The following is a 21498-nucleotide window of genomic DNA, read 5'->3' as shown; positions in this document are numbered from 1 at the left end:
AGTGCATTCTCCCACAACACTAGTTGCTTTGAAGGAGAGGTGGGAGAGCTGGGTGTGACTGAATGAAGCAGATCAATATGACCCCCATGGACACTTGCAATGTCCTCTAGGCTCCGCCTGGTGCAATTAAAATTTCTGCACCAGGCGCACATGATACCCCGACGCATGTGGCAAGCAGGTATTCGTGACTCTCCAGCATGTTACAGATTCCTGACTCCCACAGGGGTGGTTTTTTTTTTACGTAGTATGGAAATTTCCAGCAAGACAATCCTACTGGTTCCCCATTGAACTACATCCCCAAATTGCACTTATTGGCATGATGGAAGACATTGGTGGGCCAAGAATACTGGTTGGCCTGGGCACTCTACTGGCTAAGAGAGATCTAGCCAGACAATGAACATCACCCACAGCCCCCTCGATAAAGGCATGTATAAGGGGCATGGACTGGTGTGGCAAGCTTGAAGAAACTACATATGAAGCAAGAGCTGCCCTACAAAACTTCCAGAGGGTGTGGAAGAAATTGTGGGACTACCATGGACTGCTGGGTTAGCAAAACAATGTCACACCTGTTATTATTGCATACACACAAGTAAATATTTCTATTAAAAGAAACTCTGAAATTTCATAACTCTGGTAGTACTGATTGGAATTTTGTTCTTTTAGTGCCAAACCAGTAATAAAATATATTAAATTTTTCTACATTGGTGTGGGATTTTTCTTGTGTTGAGTTTTCACTTCATTACTATTTGTGTGCTGCATAAATAAATTACACATTGCCTCTAAATCAAGACTGACTGCTTTTGTGTCAATCTACCAGAAGGTTATGTACAGCTTAATTTAGTACATTTTGTGATTCACCAAGACAGAGACTGTAGATGTTGCTTGAGCAGGGAGCAGGACTAACAGCCCACTCAACCCACAACCCAATTTCTCACATACAGCTTTTATGGCTTGATTTATTTTGAACTCACTAATATATGTGTTTAATGGAATCTGCTGTATCACCAGTCCATCCATAATCCCTATACTCTGTACTTGAAAGGAAAAAGGATCTAAACAAATGTACTAATAGTTGGCTAAACATACAATAGGAAACATTTCACACATTCAAAACAATTGGAAACCGAGATCAAAGGATAGCATTATCGTCTTGTACCTTAAATGCAAACAATAAAAATGACAAACTCATCAATGCAATAATCCAGTCTCAGATCAGTTGGTGGTTGGGTCTCTGAAATCACCATCAAACTTAGATACTTTTCTGAAGACAAGACCTACTTAGCAAGGCAATCCTGAAGGCTGTATCTGCAAGGGCTATATGAGGTTAAATGCAATGAGAAGACTGGCCGATGGGAGCCTCAAACTCACCACACGAAAGGAACTGAGCAGAATAAATATCAAAGTTCTCCAGAGGAGGTCACTGCAATTCTGGCAGCTTACTTCAGATCCTCCAAGTTCTGACAGCATTGTGACTTTGACCAAATGTCCTCAACTCTTCAGGACAACCTACAGTCTAGAAAATTAATTCTTTCAGTTGCAGCAAGTCCATAGAACACAGCTTCGAGATGCACATGAAATGTCCAGTATCAACTAGTCAGCTGCCTTCTTCCGGAAAGATAATGGCTTCTTCTTTCTCAGGAGGATCTGCACATTTTATAATCATGAGAGAAGTTCAACAGAGCAAGCTAAGATTACGGTCACAACCCTTACCATTTTTAGGTCTGTGAATCAGCAGGAAACCTGTTCCTGCTGCCTTGAGCAAAATAATAGATGTGAAGATTTAGGCAGAGAACCCTACTCAACGGTCTAATGGAGGAATTCTTTGAATAGCAGATGGGGAGGTTTTCATGCCCCCTTTCCTATTTCCAGGCAGATTCTTTCCTTGAATTTGAACATGGGTTTTGGTCAATGATGGGGAGATTCTGCCACTCCCAATAATATAGCCAAGTTCTTTACTCCCAGGTTTTCAACAAGGTAAAGCACCGTCTGTCCTGGGTACATTCTTAAGTCATCAAAACTATTCCAGAGCTCACAGTTAAAAAATAAATAAAATAAAAAAAGTCTAAATGGTGACTCTGGGTGTAAGCTGTGCAGTCCTCCCCCCTGACTTCCACCTCCTTCCAACCATCCACCTTAGCCACCTGAGCTTGAAGGAAAATCCCAACCACCACCTTTCCTAGGTCTTCTCCAAAGATTGTCTCCTTTGAGCCTCCTTGGTTTCCAAATGAATGGCGAATAGTGCAACAGACTACATTCAGGCCTACATATACTACTTGAGAGGGCCAGAGAACTACTCCCTCCGATTCTACACATTGCCATATTAATTGCATGTTGTGCTATACAAATGCCAATTAGCAATTAACACTTGTGTAGTTAGTTGTCTGAAGTGGGTGGGTGGAGAACAGTGCTTTGACAAGATAGGAAGTGTACTTCCAGATAGATTAATTATGACACTGTAAAGAACTGCAGCTGAGCTCAGGCAGAATATATTTTACATCCCAGAATTGCCATTAGGGTACCTTGTAACTGTAATCTAACATGTGCCCAAGCCACTTTCAAAATTTGTTTTCATACAATGTTACAATAAACAGTTACTTTACAGTTCAAATAGTAACAGACACCCTACAGCAGAGGCTAATATGAAAAATGACATCTAAAATCATGTTGTTTTAGAAGTTGGTCGGGCAAATATATTCAGTCCAGTTTCCAATGTGTGTTTTTGATGCAGCTGTGAGGAAGTCTGCAGGCGGACAGGTACATCATCAGAATGACAGTTATTGAACAGATATTAAACAAAGCACACATGGCAGGGCCTGTTCAGAAGGCTGCAGCCACTAAAGAGGCTAAAATACCAAATACTCAGAGCAAAATACTGGTTAACAAAGGAAAATGAGGTACTTACTTCCATCAGCGTATCTATTGATTAAACGGATAATCAAAGACAAGGTCCATATTTGCTTAAATGTATAGTACAAAAGGTAAAGTGGCAACTGTTTATAAAGGAAAACTCTGCCAATTATTATCAGTTAATATTAATTTACAGTAATTTATAAGATTATAAAATTAGCTAAAATCTCCAATATACCATTGACTGAATTTATAATCACCATTTCTGTTAAAAAATATAATTGTGTGAGAAAATGGTTTAGGGGATCCCAATGTAGTGCAACCGATCGGATTCTCAATTCAGTGTTTTAATGGTCAGTATATCAGTAGATTATATACAATGTTACCAGCAAATTTTAGCCAATAATCTAAGTTCACCTCAGAAAAACATTTCATTTTACCAAAAATACAGAAAAGTAATTTCGTACAAAAAGTACCATGCTCAAGAGAGGAAATCCTTAATTTATCAATATTTTCAATCATAATTTACAGCAAACATATTTTAAACAGCGCATAGCTTCCAAAACAGGAACATTACAAACCAACATAATTTTAGTCATGTTTTGTATTCTTTATGACGGGATACAACCATCATAAATGATCATGTCACACATAGGGGAGCTCCTCATCACTCAAATCTGAATCTTCTTCGTCCACTTCTCCTTCAATAACAGATCTCTTTCCTTTAAAACATGACACAATCAATCCAACTAAGAAGATCTGTGAAAATGAATAAGCATTCACGTTACTTTGGGTTAAATAAAAGTAGTTTACATGTTCCATATCCAGTCTATAATACAGCAATCAAGTAAACAATGTACTCACAGCAATAAATGCCCAGTTCCCAAAATAATAGGCAGAACTGAAGAACCAAAACTGGTGAAGGAACAAATAGGTTCGTGTAATGGTGCACTGATCTGAAATGTAAATGAAAACATGGTTAGGCATATTGCAAATTTAAATTGGATATATGAAATTTCTTAACTGTCCTATTGTTTTCTCATAGCCCGTCAAACAGTACAACAAAAATGCACTAAATATCATCAATACATTAATAAAGTATTCTGAGATAAATTAAACCATGAAAATTATTGGTATTTAAGTAAATATGTGGATCTATAAATCACAAAGCTAGCTGCACAGCTAGGCTGCACTGTGCAACATAGCCAGTACATACCAAGTAAATGTATGGTCAGAGTGGGCCTTATGATGACTAGATATTTACTATGCAGCACTATGGTATAGCTTACTTGAAAGAAGGGCAGCCATCAATGCAAAGTACCGCCCCATACCGCATAACAGCCTCCGTGCTCTCCATCTTTGTATGGACTTCACACAACATACCCACATTTATGATAATTTCCCATCACATAATGCATTTACCCACACTTTACTGACTCTCATATTATACCAACTATATACATCAATTCACACTTACTTATTTAATACAACAAAAGAACATTCCTAATACTCCTCCATCATTCATAAATGTTAAGAATACTACTCTATGAACACCACACCAGGCATAACTAATCCACAGTATACAACACTACACCACACAGTGCACGGTTTCACACTAGAAGGGCACAAATTATTAAGGCACACTGCAACAACAGAACATCGTTTTAAGTTCATTTTTTGTTTGATATGTAAACATGACAAAACTATTTTTTTTAACAACCATTTAGCACAATTAATTTTTTTTTTCAAGTATTTCAAAATGTATAGAGATAATATAAAAGCATATAGCCACAATCCCAACTCCTAGGATAGACACAGTTCTCCTAAAAAATATCTTAGCATTGGGCAGTAGAATATGCAAAAAATGTCTACCTACCTCCTTATGGCCCTAAATGTGACTAGGACCTTTACATGGGGTATTAACTTTTCACTAAGGCTATAAATAATATAAAAATACATTACATTCCTAACAGCAAAAAGGATTATATACGCTGGGGGGGGGGGGGGGGGGGGTAGTGCTAGATGAAGATGGTGGCGTAAGAGCAGAGCTCTAGTTTTGGGCAGCCTCTCACTTCAATAACACCATCTGGAGGAACATCCTGGCTATGAAAACAGGCCTCTGATCACCTGAAGATATCCATGCTCGAATGTAATCATATTTAGTGTAATTCAACACATACAAATGGCTACAGTACGATAACTAATTTTTCAGCAGAGATGTGGCATGAGTAATTAAAATGGCACCTGCTCTGATACTGCATAGCGCAAAGCCTTCCTTTTGACTGAGCGATACTTGAGCTTACTCACACAATACATCTTCTCAAGGTAGGAGTGCTTACTTTCTCCTGCTCTGTGGGCTTTATATCAGCACTTTGTCACAGTGGACCGCAAACAGTCGGACTAATCAGCAGTGATGCTCATGTTTGCTATGCCCAAGATGGCTCTTCCTCTCCACAACAGTTTACTGCCCAATCGCTACAGCAAGACACAGCGCACTGCAGCGCAACCAAACAGGACCTGTCGGCTTAGGAATCTTTACTTAAAAGGAAACAAGATCTAAACAACAACATTGAAACCATCTTATTAAAACTTAACTCTTTACATGACGTGACAGTCTACCAAAGCCAACAGAGAAAATCTCCACCTCGAAATGGATGAAAAGTTTTAGGCAACCGTATGGAAGAAGCAGTATCAAGCATTAGCAAATTTGAAGACAACCAGAACTCCCTCATGAAAGATTGAGATCTACTGTCATGAAAGGTGATATCATTAGAGAAAGAAATCTCTGCCCAAGAGGACAGAAATAGGAGAGGTAATCTGAGAATTTTTGGCCTACTAGAAAACACAGAACATCTTGTGTGGCCCTTTTGGAATCATGGTTCCCAAAAGTATTCTTTTGACCACAGCTTTGAGATTGCTAGAGCTCAGAGTTCAAAGGCATACTAACTCTCTCAGTAAACCATCCAAGAGCCCTCATATTTCAGCCACTACACTATCAACGCACATAACTGATTCTGGACAGGATGAAACACATTAAAACTATTGACTGGGAAGGCCATAAAGGGGGCATTTCACAAGACTATATAGCAAGACACTTGTAGAGCGTAGGGAAAATATTCTGGCATTGCACTCCAAGCTCAGGTCTCTAAATATCACCTTTTCTTTCAGCAGTCAAGCAAGGATGAGAACTGTTTTCAATGGAAACTCAAGGATCTTTGACATACCCAAAGACTTGTGCACGTCTCTTTCCCTTCCTTTTTCTCCTACACATTTTCACCCCTCCTCTTCTTTCATAGACCCTCCTGCAATATATCACAGATCACAACAATGGTAAAGCCATTCCACCATAACCCAGACATCGCTTAAAATCATTTCTCTTAAAACTAAAGGGCTCAACCACCCAATAAAAAGGAAAAAGTTCCTAGACAATTGTTGAAAACAAAAATGTGACATTATCCTCCTTCAGGAGATCATGGCCTGACTGACCATAGAGCACGCAACACACATGGATCTCCAACTGCGCATGTTCATCAGCCGTTAGTAAGAAAACTGAAGCGTTTTCCCATGGTTTCAAAACAAGTAGGTTGTTTGGTTAGATCGATCGCACATGATGACCAAGGTAGATGGTTAATATCAAAGATTACATAAAATGGCCTTTCCTTTATCATTGCAAACATCTATGCCCCGACAACAGATAAGCTACACGTTGGTCATCATTAAATCGCAAATTACTTGAATTACTCAAGAACAGCAAATTTATCCTGAATGGCAACAGGAATTTTCCTTATGATGTCACTTTAAACAGATTATCACAATTCAGATGTAGACCTACCTGCTCTCACACACAGGCTAATAAACTTTTAAAGTCAATGATTTAGTTGACATCTGGATACAACACAATCCGACAGACAGTGATTTGACCTTTTATTTGCATACCTATTACTCTCTGTCCAGAACTGGCTATTTTTTCATTAGTAAAATTCTAGCCCAATCATCCATAATCCCAATTATTAAACCTATTCTCATTTCAAACCAAGCATGCATTACAATAACCATAAGCGTATATATAAATACTCATTTGAATGATGAATTGCTCAATTAATCCACCTCTGACAACTTAATTGCCAAATTGCTGACTAACTTCTTTAAGGAAAATACTTATTTTTAAAAGTGGACTAGGAAACAAGATGGGACGCCATGAAAGCCATCGGGGGGAGATGACAAATAAAACAAGCAACTAAACACAAAATTAAATTGTAGTGTATCCTATTTTGTTTTATCAAGAATCAGGAGATAGCTTAGTCTTCTGGCTTGCAGGCCTGTGCCCCTGTCACCTAGTGACTTCTAACCTACTTTACCTGCTCTGTTTTAGTGCATTTATTTAATTATTTCTTCCAAGATGGCTGCTATATTTATAGTTAGGAAGATGTTTTGATTTCGTGTTATCAGTGCCACTCTGTGAAGGCGTCACTATCAGCATGAAAGACAAATGATATACGTATGTATTAACATCACGTTCTTTCCCACTTACGTGTGACGGGAACATAATGTACTTTTGGAGGGAACTGTTTATGTAATTGCCACCCCAAGCATGCCTTCTTATCTATGGTTTGAGAACATACCTGCGTCAGGGGTTCTACAAGATCTGTCTGTATAAATACATCTGACACAGACAAGGTTATCAGAGGAATTCCAACCAGATGCCATCAACACTATCTATGCTACATGTTGCCTCGATGCAGACCCGGCCTTCATGTCCTCAGGGTTGGGGGGGCTCTTGATATAAACATGGTACTGGCAGATTATGTTTAAGACACCTAGCTCTCTTTAGGTTAGAGATTAGGTTCATCATGCTAGGGTATTAGGGTCTATTTCACATCTCATGTTGTTGCAAGATGGTGGGGGTCTTTATATTCATGACTCGTTTTTACAATTCTGTTTCTTGCATTGTTCATTATCCTAATCATTGCAGTCCATGTATTTTACAGTAGATTGAGGTCTTGTTAATAAACCCTATTAAAAACTTTACTGCATCTCCTTCATTGCATGTGTGCGACTGAGACTTGTTGCTTATGTGAAAAAGGGTAATCTTTGTTTAACTACGACTACCCTGAGATGTCGCACTCTTGAGCTCATGCGTAAAGGCTGACACAAATCACCTTTTACTGTTTGGGTTTTTGGTGAGGTATTGCTTGTGAGCCGGCAGGGTTGGGCCAATAGTTGCAACTTATTGTAGGATTGGCCTAGTCACCTATAAACAAAAGTGCTGTAATCCCTAAACTAGCAGTCTTGCCTAGAGCAAGAGTCCAACAACGAAATGGCAGCACCAATGATGTTTTTTTGGCACTACCTTACAGATACCCTGAGTATCACTGTTTCACACACAACAGGTACCTTAAGTACCATTACATAGAAACGTGCATGGTCTTTGAGAAGATCCTCCTCAGCTGAACAGGGAGCACTTAACTAGGCTGAAGGTTTGAGCTCAAACTCTTAAAAGGACTTTCTCCCCTTGTTCCATCTCTACCCATTTCATAATATGGGTAATGCTATAGACATTCCTGAGAATGTCAGACATGCATTAACACTTCACCTAATAGCGTGTGGCTTGTCAGATGAGGGCAGGGATGTTGCATTCATTATAGAAGCTAATGAAGCTTACCAAACAGAAACATTCTATTCCTGGGTTACCTTTCCTGCGGAAGTCAACACTACATTCACATTCCACACATACAGAATTGCAAACGTACAGCAATGGTACCAAGCATACCACCAATGGAAAAATTCTCACAATGTGCTTACCATTCGGGATGGTTCCCTCAGTGGATGACTGTGTCACATGGGATACAGTCTCCACTGCGATTTATACTATCACATGTGGTACTCCGACACTTGCCAATTTAGTGCAAGTGTTAAAAACAAATTCAGAACAAACACGGGGCTGCTCCAACCCTAGACTTGGGGATGAAACTGATGCGTAACTTCAACGCAGTCTCCTCAATAATACTTAGTAACAATAAAGGGGAAGCGGTAGTGCTGGCCATACGCCAGCGGATCCGATTTATTCCACACTTGGAACAGGAGAAACAGCTAACAAAAATCATGTCCGATACATATACTAATACAGGATGGGATAGTTGGGGAGCGAAGCCTAAAAAGACTTAAATACAGAGTTCACTTCAAAGCAAGGTACAAAATAAGCACAGGAGGGTTTTAAAAAGCGCTGGGATAAACAAATGGAAATTAAAGACTAAGACTAATTCAGGAAACAAAAGGAAATTAACCGCTTGAGTGCGGGCGTCGGCCACTGGCCGACGCCCACACACCCTCCCTGGTGCGGGTCACGACCAGTGGCCGACACCAGGAAGGGCATTAATAAATCCTCGGGTGCGTCGCGCCCGAGGATTATTATTTTTTTTTTTACTACCCCCGGGAGACACGGAAGCTACCGTGTCTCCCCCCGCCCCCCACCCGCCCCTTTGTGACGCTGCGATCGGGGGCCAGAAAACACTTTCAGGTTTCCTGGCTCCCCCGATCGCAGCACAGCTGCGATCGGGGGGGCCAGGAAACATTTTGAAAAGGCCTCGTAAGAAAGGGGAGACTCTCCCCTTTCTTACGAGGCCTTCTGAAACGGTTTCCTGGCCCCCGATCGCAGCACAGCTGCGATCGGGGGCCAGGAAACCCCACTAGACACCAGGGATTTCACTTTTGGGGGGCGGCCCCCCCGGAAAACGGGCCACCCCCCCCCCGGCATAATTTTTTTTATTAAAAAAAAGGTAGGTGCCCCCTGGGGGGGGGGGGGGGGGCGCCCCCCCCCGGGGATTTTTTTTTTTCTTCAAAAAAAAAAAAAAAATGAAATGACAGGGGGTCGCCCGTGGGCAGGGTGACCCCCTGTGGGGGCAATTTTTTTTTTAGATGTTGTAGGGTTTCCCTGGGGGCCATTTTGGCCCCCAAGGAAACCATACAGCAACTAAAAAAAATATATATGTATATATCTATATATATATATATCTATGTAGATAGATATATCTAGGTACATGGATATATCTATAGATATATCTATGTAGAGATATATATATATATATATATATATATATATATATAGGTAGATCTGTATCAAAGAGATTTATAAAGCGCGCTACTCACCTGTGAGGGTCTCAAGGCGCTGCGGGGGGGGGGGGGGGACAGGGGGAGGGAAAGGGGCTAGGAGGTTCACTGTTCAAAAAGCCAGGTTTTGAGGCCCTTCCTGAAAAGAAGTAGGTTTTGGGTCTTGCGAATGTGGGTTGTGAGTGCGTTCCAGGTTTTGGGTGCAATGTAGGAGAAGGATCTGCCCCCGGTGGTGGTGTGTTTGATGCGGGGGACAGAGGCGAGAGAGAGGTCAGCTGAGCGGACGTTTCGTGTGGGGGTGAGGAAGGTGACTCTCGTTGAGGTAGGCAGGGCCTGTGTTGTGGAGTGATTTGTGTGCGAGGATGAGGATCTTGAAGGTGATCCTTTTGTCAATGGGGAGCCAGTGGAGGGATTTGAGGTGTGGAGAGATGTGTTCGTGTCGGCGGAGGTCGAGGATGAGTCGTGCTGCTGAGTTCTGGATGCGTGTAGTTTGCACTTGAGTTTTAGAGTGGTGCCGGTGTAGAGGGCGTTTCCGTAATCAAGCCTGCTGCTGATGAGTGCGTGAGTGACAGTTTTTCTGGTCTCTGTGGGGATCCATTTGAATGTTTTTCAGTATACGGAGTTTGTTGAAGCATGAGGAGGTAAGAGCGTTGATTTGTTGGGTCATAGAGAGGGAGGAGTCTAGGATGATGCTGAGGTTGCGTGCGTAGTTGGCGGGGGTGGGTGCAGGGCCTAGCGTGGTGGGCCACCATGGGGGGGTCCCAGGTGTTTTTGTGTGGGCCAAAGAGGATTATTTCGGTTTTGCTTGAGTTGAGTTTCAGGTGGTTGGCTGTCATATATACATCACTTTTGTCAATATGTGTGTGGTTTCCCTGGGGGGAAAAGGGTCCGACTTGTCTAGTGGCAGTTTTAGTGCCATAAAGAAGCGCAGAAGGTTTATATGCCTACTGCAAAGAGCACATCTGTATTTTATGTAAATAGCTGAGTACATTAGTAAAGTCTATGGAGAGATGAAGGGCACTTTTGCTGGGTGGTAATGAGGGAATCCGAGGAGGAGGGAGTGGGAGCACCAATAATGATTGTTGGACTGGGCGCAGGAGGTGCTAAAGACTGTGACGAATGGTATGTGACAAGGTGTTTTTTGAGTGTCTTGAAAGTACGTGCTGATTGAGGGAAGAAGCGCAGGTAAGGTGGCCTCTACTGTTGCACGTATCTCACACACACCATCGATTTTGTGACTGTCTACGTAGGCTAGTGTTTTAGAGCAACAGTTTAGCCAATAGCAGAGATGGCATCTTGATGGATGACTGCTGCCTGCACTTGGGTTATAGAGGACCGCTCTGACATAGGATCAGAGACTGAGACATCAGATACTGAGACAGCATCTGAGGGATAGGACAATGGCGCAGACTCTGGGAGTGATTTTTCAGTCAGAGGAGTCCCATTCGAAAACTCCTCTTCCAGTACATTATGAGGGAGGTGATGAGGACAGTCCTGCTGTCCCTTCGCAAGCTGTTCGTGCAACTGGGTAATAGTGGGTTAGGCCAACCCAGAGAGCAGGTGAATGCGGCGGCAAGCAGAGAGAGAGTGCTCTCTTGGGAGCTCACCAATTTAGTTCAGCCCCAAATTCCACCACCCAAATCATATTGTGGAGACATCAAAATTGTCTATGGCAAAACAAACTGGTTTTGTAAGGCAGGCACCTGTGTTTTTGGTCCTGGATTCGGCGGCCATATAGAGAAACACACTAAACCCAAACATTTCTGGAAACTAGACATTCGGGGGAGTCCACAGAGGTGTGACTTGTGTGGATTCCCCAAAGTTTTCTTACCCAGAATACCCTGCAAAGCTGAAATGTTGAAAAAAAACTCTATTTTTCTCGCATTTCTGTCACACAAACTACAGGAATATGCTGGGATCCACAACATTCCTACCACCCAGTGACTCCTCACCTGTCCTGATAAAAACACTACCCCACTTGAGTGCCTACACCTAGTGCCTGTGTCAGGAATGGATCACCCCAGGGTCAACAGCTGCCTCACGTAAGGACCAACATTGACCGTTGTGTGATCTATTCCTGTCGCAGGCACCAGGCCTAACCACACAAGTGAGGTATCATATTTATCGGGAGACTTGGGGGAACGCTGGGTGGAAGGAAATTTGTGGCTCCTCTCAGATTCCAGAACTTTCTGTCACCGAAATGTGAGGAAAACGTGGTATTTTAGCCACATTTTGAGGTTTGCAAAGGATTCTGGGTAACAGAACCTGGTCCGAGCCCCACAAGTCACCTCATCTTGGATTCCCCTGGGTTTCTAGTTTTCAAAAATGTGCTGGTTTGCTAGGTTTCCCCAGGTGCCGGCTGAGCTAGAGGCCAAATTCCACAGGTAGGCACTGTTTTCTATGAAAAAATGTGATGTGTCCACGTTCTGTTTTGGGGCATTTCCTGTCGCGGGCGCTAGGCCTACCCACACAAGTGAGGTATCATTTTTATCGGGAGACTTAGGGGAACGCCGGGTGGAAGGAAATTTGTGGTTCCTCTCAGATTCCAGAACTTTCTGTCACCGAAATGTGAGGAAAACTTGTTTTTTTAGCCACTTTTTGAGGTTTGCAAAGGATTCTGGGTAACAGAACCTGGTCCGAGCCCCGCAAGTCACCCCTCCTTGGATTCCCCTAGGTCTCTAGTTTTCAGAAATGCACAGGTTTGGTAGGTTTCCCTAGGTGCCGGCTGAGCTAGAGGCCAAAATCTACAGGTAGGCACTTCTCAAAAAACACCTCTGTTTTCTTCCAAAAATTTGGATGTGTCCACGTTGCGCTTTGGGGCGTTTCCTGTCGCGGGCGCTAGGCCTACCCACACAAGTGAGGTATCATTTTTATCGGGAGACTTGGGGGAACGCCGGGTGGAAGGAAATTTGTGGCTCCTCTCAGATTCCATAACTTTCTGTCACCGAAATGTGAGGAAAACTTGTTTTTTTAGCCACTTTTTGAGGTTTGCAAAGGATTCTGGGTAACAGAACCTGGTCCGAGCCCCGCAAGTCACCCCTCCTTGGATTCCCCTAGGTCTCTAGTTTTCAGAAATGCACAGGTTTGGTAGGTTTTCCTAGGTGCCGGCTGAGCTAGAGGCCAAAATCTACAGGTAGGCACTTCGCAAAAAACACCTCTGTTTTTTTCCAAAATTTAGGATGTGTCCACGTTGCGCTTTGGGGTGTTTCCTGTCGCCGGCGCTAGGCCTACCCATGCAAGTGAGGTATCATTTTTATCGGGAGACTTGGGGGAACGCTGGGTGGAAGGAAATTTGTAGCTCCTCTCAGATTCCAGAACTTTCTGCCACAGAAATGTGAGGGACATGTGTTTTTTAGCCAAATTTTGAGGTTTGCAAAGGATTCTGGGTAACAGAACCTGGTCCGAGCCCCGCAAGTCACCCCTCCTTGGATTCCCCTAGGTCTCTAGTTTTCAGAAATGCACAGGTTTGGTAGGTTTCCTTAGGTGCCGGCTGAGCTAGAGGCCAAAATCTACAGGTAGGCACTTCGCAAAAAACACCTCTGTTTTTTTCCAAAATTTAGGATGTGTCCACGTTGCGCTTTGGGGTGTTTCCTGTCGCCGGCGCTAGGCCTACCCACGCAAGTGAGGTATCATTTTTATCGGGAGTCTTGTGGGAACGCTGGGTGGAAGGAAATTTGTAGCTCCTCTCAGATTCCAGAACTTTCTGCCACAGAAATGTGAGGGACATGTGTTTTTTTAGCCAAATTTTGAGGTTTGCAAAGGATTCTGGGTAACAGAACCTGGTCCGAGCCCCGCAAGTCACCCCTCCTTGGATTCCCCTAGGTCTCTAGTTTTCAGAAATGCACAGGTTTGGTAGGTTTCCCTAGGTGCCGGCTGAGCTAGAGGCCAAAATCTACAGGTAGGCACTTCGCAAAAAACACCTCTGTTTTCTCCCAAAATTGTCGATGTGTCCACGTTGCGCTTTGGGGCGTTTCCTGTCGCGGGCGCTAGGCCTACCCACGCAAGTGAGGTATCATTTTTATCGGGAGACTTGGGGGAACATAGATTAGCAAAACAAGTGCTATTGCCCCTTGTCTTTCTCTACATTTTTTCCTTCCAAATATAGGAGAGTGTGTAAAAAAAGACATCTATTTGAGAAATTCCCTATAATTCACATGCTTGTATGGTCACCCCGGAATTCAGAGATGTGCAAATAACCACTGCTCCTCAACACCTTATCTTGTGCCCTTTTTGGAAATGCAAAGGTTTTCTTGATAGCAATTTTTTACTCTTTATATTTCAGCAAATGAATTGCTGTATACCCGGTATAGAATGAAAACGCACTGCAGGGTGCAGCTCATTTATTGGCTCTGGGTTCCTCGGGTTCTTGATGAACCTACAAGCCCTATATATCCCCGCAACCAGAGGAGTCCAGCAGACGTAACGGTATATTGCTTTCCATAATCTGACATTGCAGGGAAAAGTTACAGAGTAAAACGTAGAGAAAAATTGATGTTTTTTTCACCTCAATTTCAATATTTTTCTTTTTCAGCTGTTATTTTCTGTAGGAAACCCTTGTAGGATCTACACAAATGACCCCTTGCTGAATTCAGAATTTTGTCTACTTTTCAGAAATGGTTAGGTTTCTGGGATCCAGCATTGGTTTCATGCCCATTCCGGTCACTGACTGGAAGGAGGCTGAAAGCACAAAAAATTGCAAAAATGGGGTATGCCCCACTAAAATGCCAAAATTGTGTTGAAAAATTGGGTTTTCTGATTCAAGTCTGCCTGTTCCTGAAAGCTAGGAAGCTGCTGAGTTTAGCACTACAAACCCTTTGTTGATGCCATTTTCAGGGGGAAATCCACAAGCCTTCTTCTGCAGCCACTTTTTCAATTTTTTTTTAAAAAAAACGAAATTTTCACTGTATTTTGGCCAATTTCTTGGCCTCCTTCAAGGGAACCCACAAAGTCTGGGTACCTCTAGAATCCCTAGGATGTTGGAAAAAAAGGACGCAAATTTGGCTTGGTTAGCTTATGTGAACAAAAAGTTATGAGGGCCTAAGCGCGAACTGCCCCAAATAGGCAAAAAAAGGCCTGGCACAGGAGGGGGAAAAGGCCTGGCAGCGAAGGGGTTAAAATTGGGACCCAAATATTATCAGCACATGCTGATGATGTCCTGATTTTCTCCACAGATGCAGACAGAGCCATTCCAGAAATACTCAATGTAATTGCAAACCTTGCTAACTTATCTGGATACACCTTGAATAAGGAGAAAAACGAAATATTTCTACTAAATGCACACTGTCTTCCTCACTGGCTTCCGAACTCAACATGAAATGGCAACCAAACAGACTAAAATACCAGGACCTTGAATTTGCAAATTATTTTGCCAATACTAAAACTCTTATTGAAGAAACCCTTCTCACTAAAATTTTAAAAAAATAATAATAAGTGAAGAGATGGGGCAGAGTTGAAACAGTTAAAATTATGCTGGCCCCACAAATTAAGTTCGTCTTTAACATGGTTCCACTTAGCTTTTCCAGTCCTTTACACAAATTGACTAATACCCTAAAATCTACTTTTATATAGAGAGGTAAAAAAGCGAGAATTTCAATCCAAAAACTACAAATGAGTAAACTCCAAGGGGACATAAACTAACCCAACTTTATAAACTATCAAACAGCCTTTCTGGCTAGACAAACCAGGTGGTGGACAAACTCTACCATGATCAATCGTCCAGCCTGGATCGATATTGAATCAGACTTGGTTCACCTGGTGTCTGTCATCCATACCCTGACAGTTAAACAACTCAAAGTGCCTCACTCATATCAAATTATTAAATACTCAATTTCTGCAATGTAAACTTTGGATAGATGCTTCCCTTCATAAGACAAAAGAATCAGAACTCGCTTCTGTGTGGTTCAACACATCCATTAAAATCAATCCCACTCTCTCTTTCTGGAAACAATGGTCTACTACAGGCATTCTATACGCTAAGCATATTATCCAACCCCCCCCCCCCCTATATCGTTTGCTATGCTTGCTTCCAAATTTAATTTTAAACCACTATATTTTCAACAACTTTTTAACATTAAAATTAGCTTTAATTAGTATAAATAGGTCACACAACGCGGATTGTCTTAAATTCCTTCAAAGGTTGTCAGGCAAGTGGCACACAATATCCATCATTTTTCCAACCTTAATGAAAATCTCCAAACCACAAACGGATGGGATCCATCGTGCATGGGATACTTCCTGCACTAAATATAATATTGTATTCCACCAACGTACTGGAAAGACATCTGGAAGTCTTTGCAAAGATGCAAACTCTGTTCTACAATGTAAGCTTTGGACAGCATATAGATCAATATGGACCCCCGAACATCTCTATAAACAGGGTCTTCTCCTTCCAGCTGCCTGTTGTCACTTTAATTATCCCACAGGAGACCTATAACACTCATTTTATTGTAAACACATAAGATCCTTCTGGAAAGATGTTGAAAATACACTAGTTAATATTTTCAGGATACAACTGCCCTTGACATACACTATAATTTCTTTAGGCATACATACCTCAACGGATACAAATGTACTTAATTCACTATCCACTTGGGACCGCTTTGGTATTGATTTCCTACTAGCTCTGTGCATTAAAACAATACTAGCTGACTGAAAGAATCATAACAACATATCATACCACACATAGTGGGCCTGTGTTTGCTTTATCAGAAGTGCTGACAACAATCTACACAGCACTACATTTAATAATACATATTTCTGTTTGCTTTGTTCTAAACTAAACCTGTACTTACAAAAGATTAACCCACCATGAAACACATACGAGCCACATTGCTAACGAATACCAAGAGGTGCCCCCTACTCTATTTTTCTTTCTCCTGTTTCTCTTTACTCTCCCTTACACAAGACCTCCAAAATTCAACAATTAACCATTAACTATACTACTACCTTATGTGCCTGTATAGTTATCTTTGTTCGACTGGACAAGATGATGTTCTGTATTGTAACCTTATTGTACTACAACTTTTTGTACTTCATTATAAATAACAATATAAATAGCTTGAAATGAAAAAAATGATTATATACTATACAACACATTCTTTACATAATAAGAACTGAGCCAGTAATACTGTAAAAAAATGTTCTCCCAAAAACAGCAATTACTATGAATTGCATTAAGTTTATAACGGAGAAAACATATGTAAAGTGCTTTACAAAATCTTTTATGGAGGCCTACTGAATAGTTACATTATGTAGTACTGTTCCTAAACTAATACTTGGGGTGAGAGTTTAACACTGACGCTATAAACAATATAAAATACATTACATTCCTAGCAGAAAAAGGATTATGTACAACACATCACATTCATTATGTGATTAAAACTGAGCCCGTGATTTTATCAATGGGTTTTCATCAGGATAATAACTAGTCTAAAGTGCAGTACATTACATTCATGGCAGCGAAAAATTAGGTAAAGTGTTTTGCTGAACTTTATATAGTGGCTACCAAGTGATTAAATTATCTACAACTGGTCCTTCAATAGCACAAATTTCTTATATCCTCGTATGAACATTTTCCAAAAATTGACCAAGTCTAAAATGCAAGCGTACATTATCATGCTTCGTAGCAGTGTTCAGCAAAACATCCATAGTTCTGATCTTCGGTATTCAGAAGACAGTAAGTAAAACAGCCCTTCTTTCTTAGAAAAAGGCTGAACAGAATGCCATTAAATGAAGCAGCGTGTAAAATACTTTTTTTCATTTCAAAATGGGCATGTTTATAATCCCCTGAGTGGAAAGCTCCAGTCTTAGCCATCTTCCTGTGCATAAACTGAGCTACCGCCTCATTCTTAATTTCAGCATCTATTGCCTGACACACTTTTCCTTTACATTTTTTTACGTTTGCCTGTATTTATCAGCTTTCTCAGGTACCTGCATATGGGAACAATGTGGTCATTATCTACAGACCTCTACTTCATTTACATGCGCTGATGTTTTTACCAGCTACTTTATTGTTTTCTTCTTATTGCAGTCCATCTTACTCCTAGTATCAGAATTCCATTATAATACACAACATAAATCATTGTGCATTCACCCACTTCCGTTTAACACCTACCCTGTCTACCTCATAAAAGAAATCACATGGTTACCCTCAACTGCTGATCAAGTATGCCATAACAACCACAAATCAATCTGGTGCAGCACTGATGTTAACACACAGATGCTGCATAAACCCAATGAACAAGTTACTACGGTAATGCATTATCTGGTAGAGACACTATCTAGCTGCAGATTCCTTACCTTTGAATTCCCTGGCGTCAGCTTAGAATCTGGACTCATTTTGCTGAGCAATACCCTGCGTGTGCCGTCGTTTCGTTCCACGTGCGTCATCTGGCTCCGCGTGGCTTGTTCAGCGTCATTGGAGCCGTCTATGACATCATGGTCATCTATATAGACGCCACCTCGCCGTGCGTACGTCAGTTCTTTTATCCACAAAAACGTCCACGCCAGAAGCCCAGAGTCATGGATAGAACCAACATTTGTCTGTGCAAAACTAGGGCCCTGAGAAGGGATAAACCCTAACCCTACTATCATATCTGCGGAGCGGGAAGGCATGGGTGGGTGTAAGAATCTGCAACTAGACAGAGTCTCTACCAGATAATGCGTTACCGAAGGTAAGAAACTTATTAATCTGATAGAGTAGCTGCAGATTCCTTACCGCTGAATAGATACCCAAGCCATAACCTCCTGGCGGTGGGCTGCGGATACCACTCCTTAGCCTAGAAAGTCCTGCAGGACTGAATGGGCAAAGTACCCGTCCCTTCGTACCTAACTGTCCAGGCAGTAATGTTTTGCAAATGTGTACAAGGATGCCCACGTTGCCGCCTGACAGAACTGCAGTACTGGTACGCCTCGAACTAGCGCAGTGGTAGCCGCTTTGACCCTGGTAGTATGAGGCCGCAAGCCCTCAGGAGGCTGCTCCCTGGCCAATGCGTAGCATATCTTATTGCAGAGAACAACCCTTTGCTTCTGCACTGCCCGACCCTTCTTTGCTCCCACGTACCCTACAAAGAGTTGGTCATCCACCCAGAACTCTTTTATGCGATCACGGTAGAACGACAATGCTCTTTTTGGGTCCAGTCGATGGAGTTGCTCCTCTTCCTTAGAGGGATGCGGTGGAGCAAAGAAGGTGGGCAGGGTGATATTCTGACCCAGATGGAATGAGGTCACCACCTTGGGGAGGAAAGAGGCACGAGTACTGAGAACCACTTTATCTGGATGGACAGTGAGATACGGTGGCCTTGATGACAGGGCTTGCATCTCACTCGCCCTCTTGGCAGATGTTATTGCCACTAAGAAGGTTGTCTTGATGGTGAGCAGCCGGAGGGGACAGTTGTAAAGGCTCAAAGGAGACACACATGAGAATATATAAGTCCCACTAAGCCATAATAAAGGGCGTAGGGGCAAACATATGTACAAGCCCTTTGAGGAATCAATTTACAATGGGAGATTTGAACACGGAAGGCTGGTCAGGCAGCCGAAGAAATGCCGAAAAAGGCAGAAAGATAGCCCTTTAGAGTCCCTAAGGAATAACCCTCCTGGGCTAGAGACAGAATGAAAAGAAGAATGTCAAACTCAAACGTGCAATACTGTTGGCATTGCGCATTCTCTATGGAGGCAAATCTAACCAAGGCTCTCCCCATTGCTGAAAGAGTCCTTGCGCCACCTCCAGATGGAGATACCATTCGTGATGTGCTAGGCATCGATGGCTGAGTTCGTCCGCCCTGGTGTTCAGAGAACCTGCCAGGTGTTGAACCACCAGGGTCATGCCCTGCTGTTCCAGCCATGTCCAGAGATGCAGAGCCTCTTGACAAAGGGTCCGCGACACCACACCGCCCTGCTTGTTGCAGTACCACATTGCAGTAGTGTTTTCCGTGAACACCTGCACTAACTTCCCTTTCACAACAGGAAGAAATGCTTTCAATGCTAGCCGGATCGCCCGGAGCTCCATTAAGTTGATATGGAGCCCAGAAACCGCTGCAGACCAGAGGCCCTTGATCTCCACCTCTCCCAGATGGCCGCCCATACCAGAAGTGATGTATCTATCACTACTGTGAGATCTGGTTGGGGAACGGAGAGGAGTCTGCCTTTGACCCAATCGCAGTTCACTAACCACCAGTGCAGGTCTTTTGCAGTTCCCTCTCAGATCTGAACCGTGTAAGTAAGATTTCCCTGATGCTGTGCCCATTGGAACTTCAAGTCCTATTGCAGAGCCCTCATATGCCATCTGGCATGTTTGACTAACAGGATGCAGGAAACCATAAGTCCCAACAGCCTCAGAGTAGGTCTCACCGAAATCCAGGATAGAGGCCGAAACATCGGTATCATAACCTGAATATCCTGGACTCTCTTCTCGGGAGGAGAGGCCCGAAACTGCACTGTGTCCAGAAATGCTCAGATGAAAGGGAGCTTCTGAGAGGGAGTCAGGTGTGACTTTGGCACGTTTATTGCAAACCCCAGCGAATGCAGGATGTCCACATTAGTCTGAAGGTGGCTGACAAGAGACTGGGGCATAGGAGCCTTCAACAGCCAGTCGTCGAGGTAGCGGAAGACTGAGATCCCTATCCAGCGCAGATGAGCTGCCACCACCACCATCACTTTGGTGAACACCCAAGGGGCACTGGTGAGACTGAAGGGGAGCACGGTAAACTGAAGGTGACTGTGGCCCACCTAGAACTGCAAGTAACGCCTATGGGCGGGCAGGATGGGGATGTGAAAATATGCATTCTGCAAGTCCAACGCTACCATCCAGTCTCCTTGGTCTCGGGCAGACAAAACCTGAGCAAGAGTGAGCATCTTGAATTTCTCATTTTTGAGGAAGAGATTGACATCCCTTAAATCCAAAATAGGGTGAAGACCCTAGTCCTTTTTGGGAATCAGAAGGTAGCGGGAATAACAACCACTGCCTATTTCTGATATTGGGACCCTTTATATGGCTCCCTTGGCCAAGAGAGCTGTAACATCCTCTCGGAGTAAGATCAAATGATCCCCCATCAGCTGTTCAATTACTGGAGGGATAGAGGTAGGGAAAGACTGGAAGGGGAGGGCACAGCCCCTTGAGTATGATCTGCAAGACCCATTAGTCCGATGGTATGGATTGCCACTGAGGGAGATGAAACTGAATTCTCCCTCCAACTGAATGGACATGGACTTGCAGAACCATACTAGGAGGGCTTGGATGTTGCGGAAGAGGGGGCCTGGGTGGTGGCCGACCTCTGGCTAGACCCGCTGGGTCTAAATGTACCACAACCGCGTCCTCGCACTGGATATTGTTATGCCGGAGGACTGTGGCTAACCTGTTGTTTGCGTGGTACCGCGCCCCTCCCGAAGACTAGAAAGGGGCGATAGACAGGCTACTGTCGAACAGGTGCTTAAAGACCCAAGGATCTGGCCATAGCTCGAGAATCCTTGAATCTCTCAAATGCAGAGATTGCCTTTTGACCAAAAAGGCAGGTGCCATCGAAAGACTGGACATCTCCCGAAAAG

At 42.9% G+C, this 21498-nt stretch overlaps 1 protein-coding gene across 1 annotated transcript in view; it reads right to left on the bottom strand.

The window, feature by feature from the left end:
* Positions 1–3328: 3328 nt before the first annotated feature.
* LMBRD1 (LMBR1 domain containing 1) overlaps positions 3329–21498 on the bottom strand; it is a 360506-nt gene continuing 342336 nt past the window's right edge. Inside the window, exons 15-16 of the mRNA XM_069235723.1 lie at positions 3712–3803; positions 3329–3606 (exon numbers count right to left, since the gene is read on the bottom strand). Of these exons, the coding sequence (XP_069091824.1) occupies positions 3493–3606; positions 3712–3803 (206 nt within the window). The 3' untranslated portion in view covers positions 3329–3492. The remainder of the gene's footprint in view (positions 3607–3711; positions 3804–21498) is intronic.

Source organism: Pleurodeles waltl, chromosome 5, assembly GCF_031143425.1.
Source record: "Pleurodeles waltl isolate 20211129_DDA chromosome 5, aPleWal1.hap1.20221129, whole genome shotgun sequence".
In the NCBI taxonomy this organism is placed as follows: domain Eukaryota; kingdom Metazoa; phylum Chordata; class Amphibia; order Caudata; family Salamandridae; genus Pleurodeles; species Pleurodeles waltl.
Note: the sequence above shows the minus strand (reverse complement) of the source record. Positions and strands in the feature narration are given on the sequence as shown.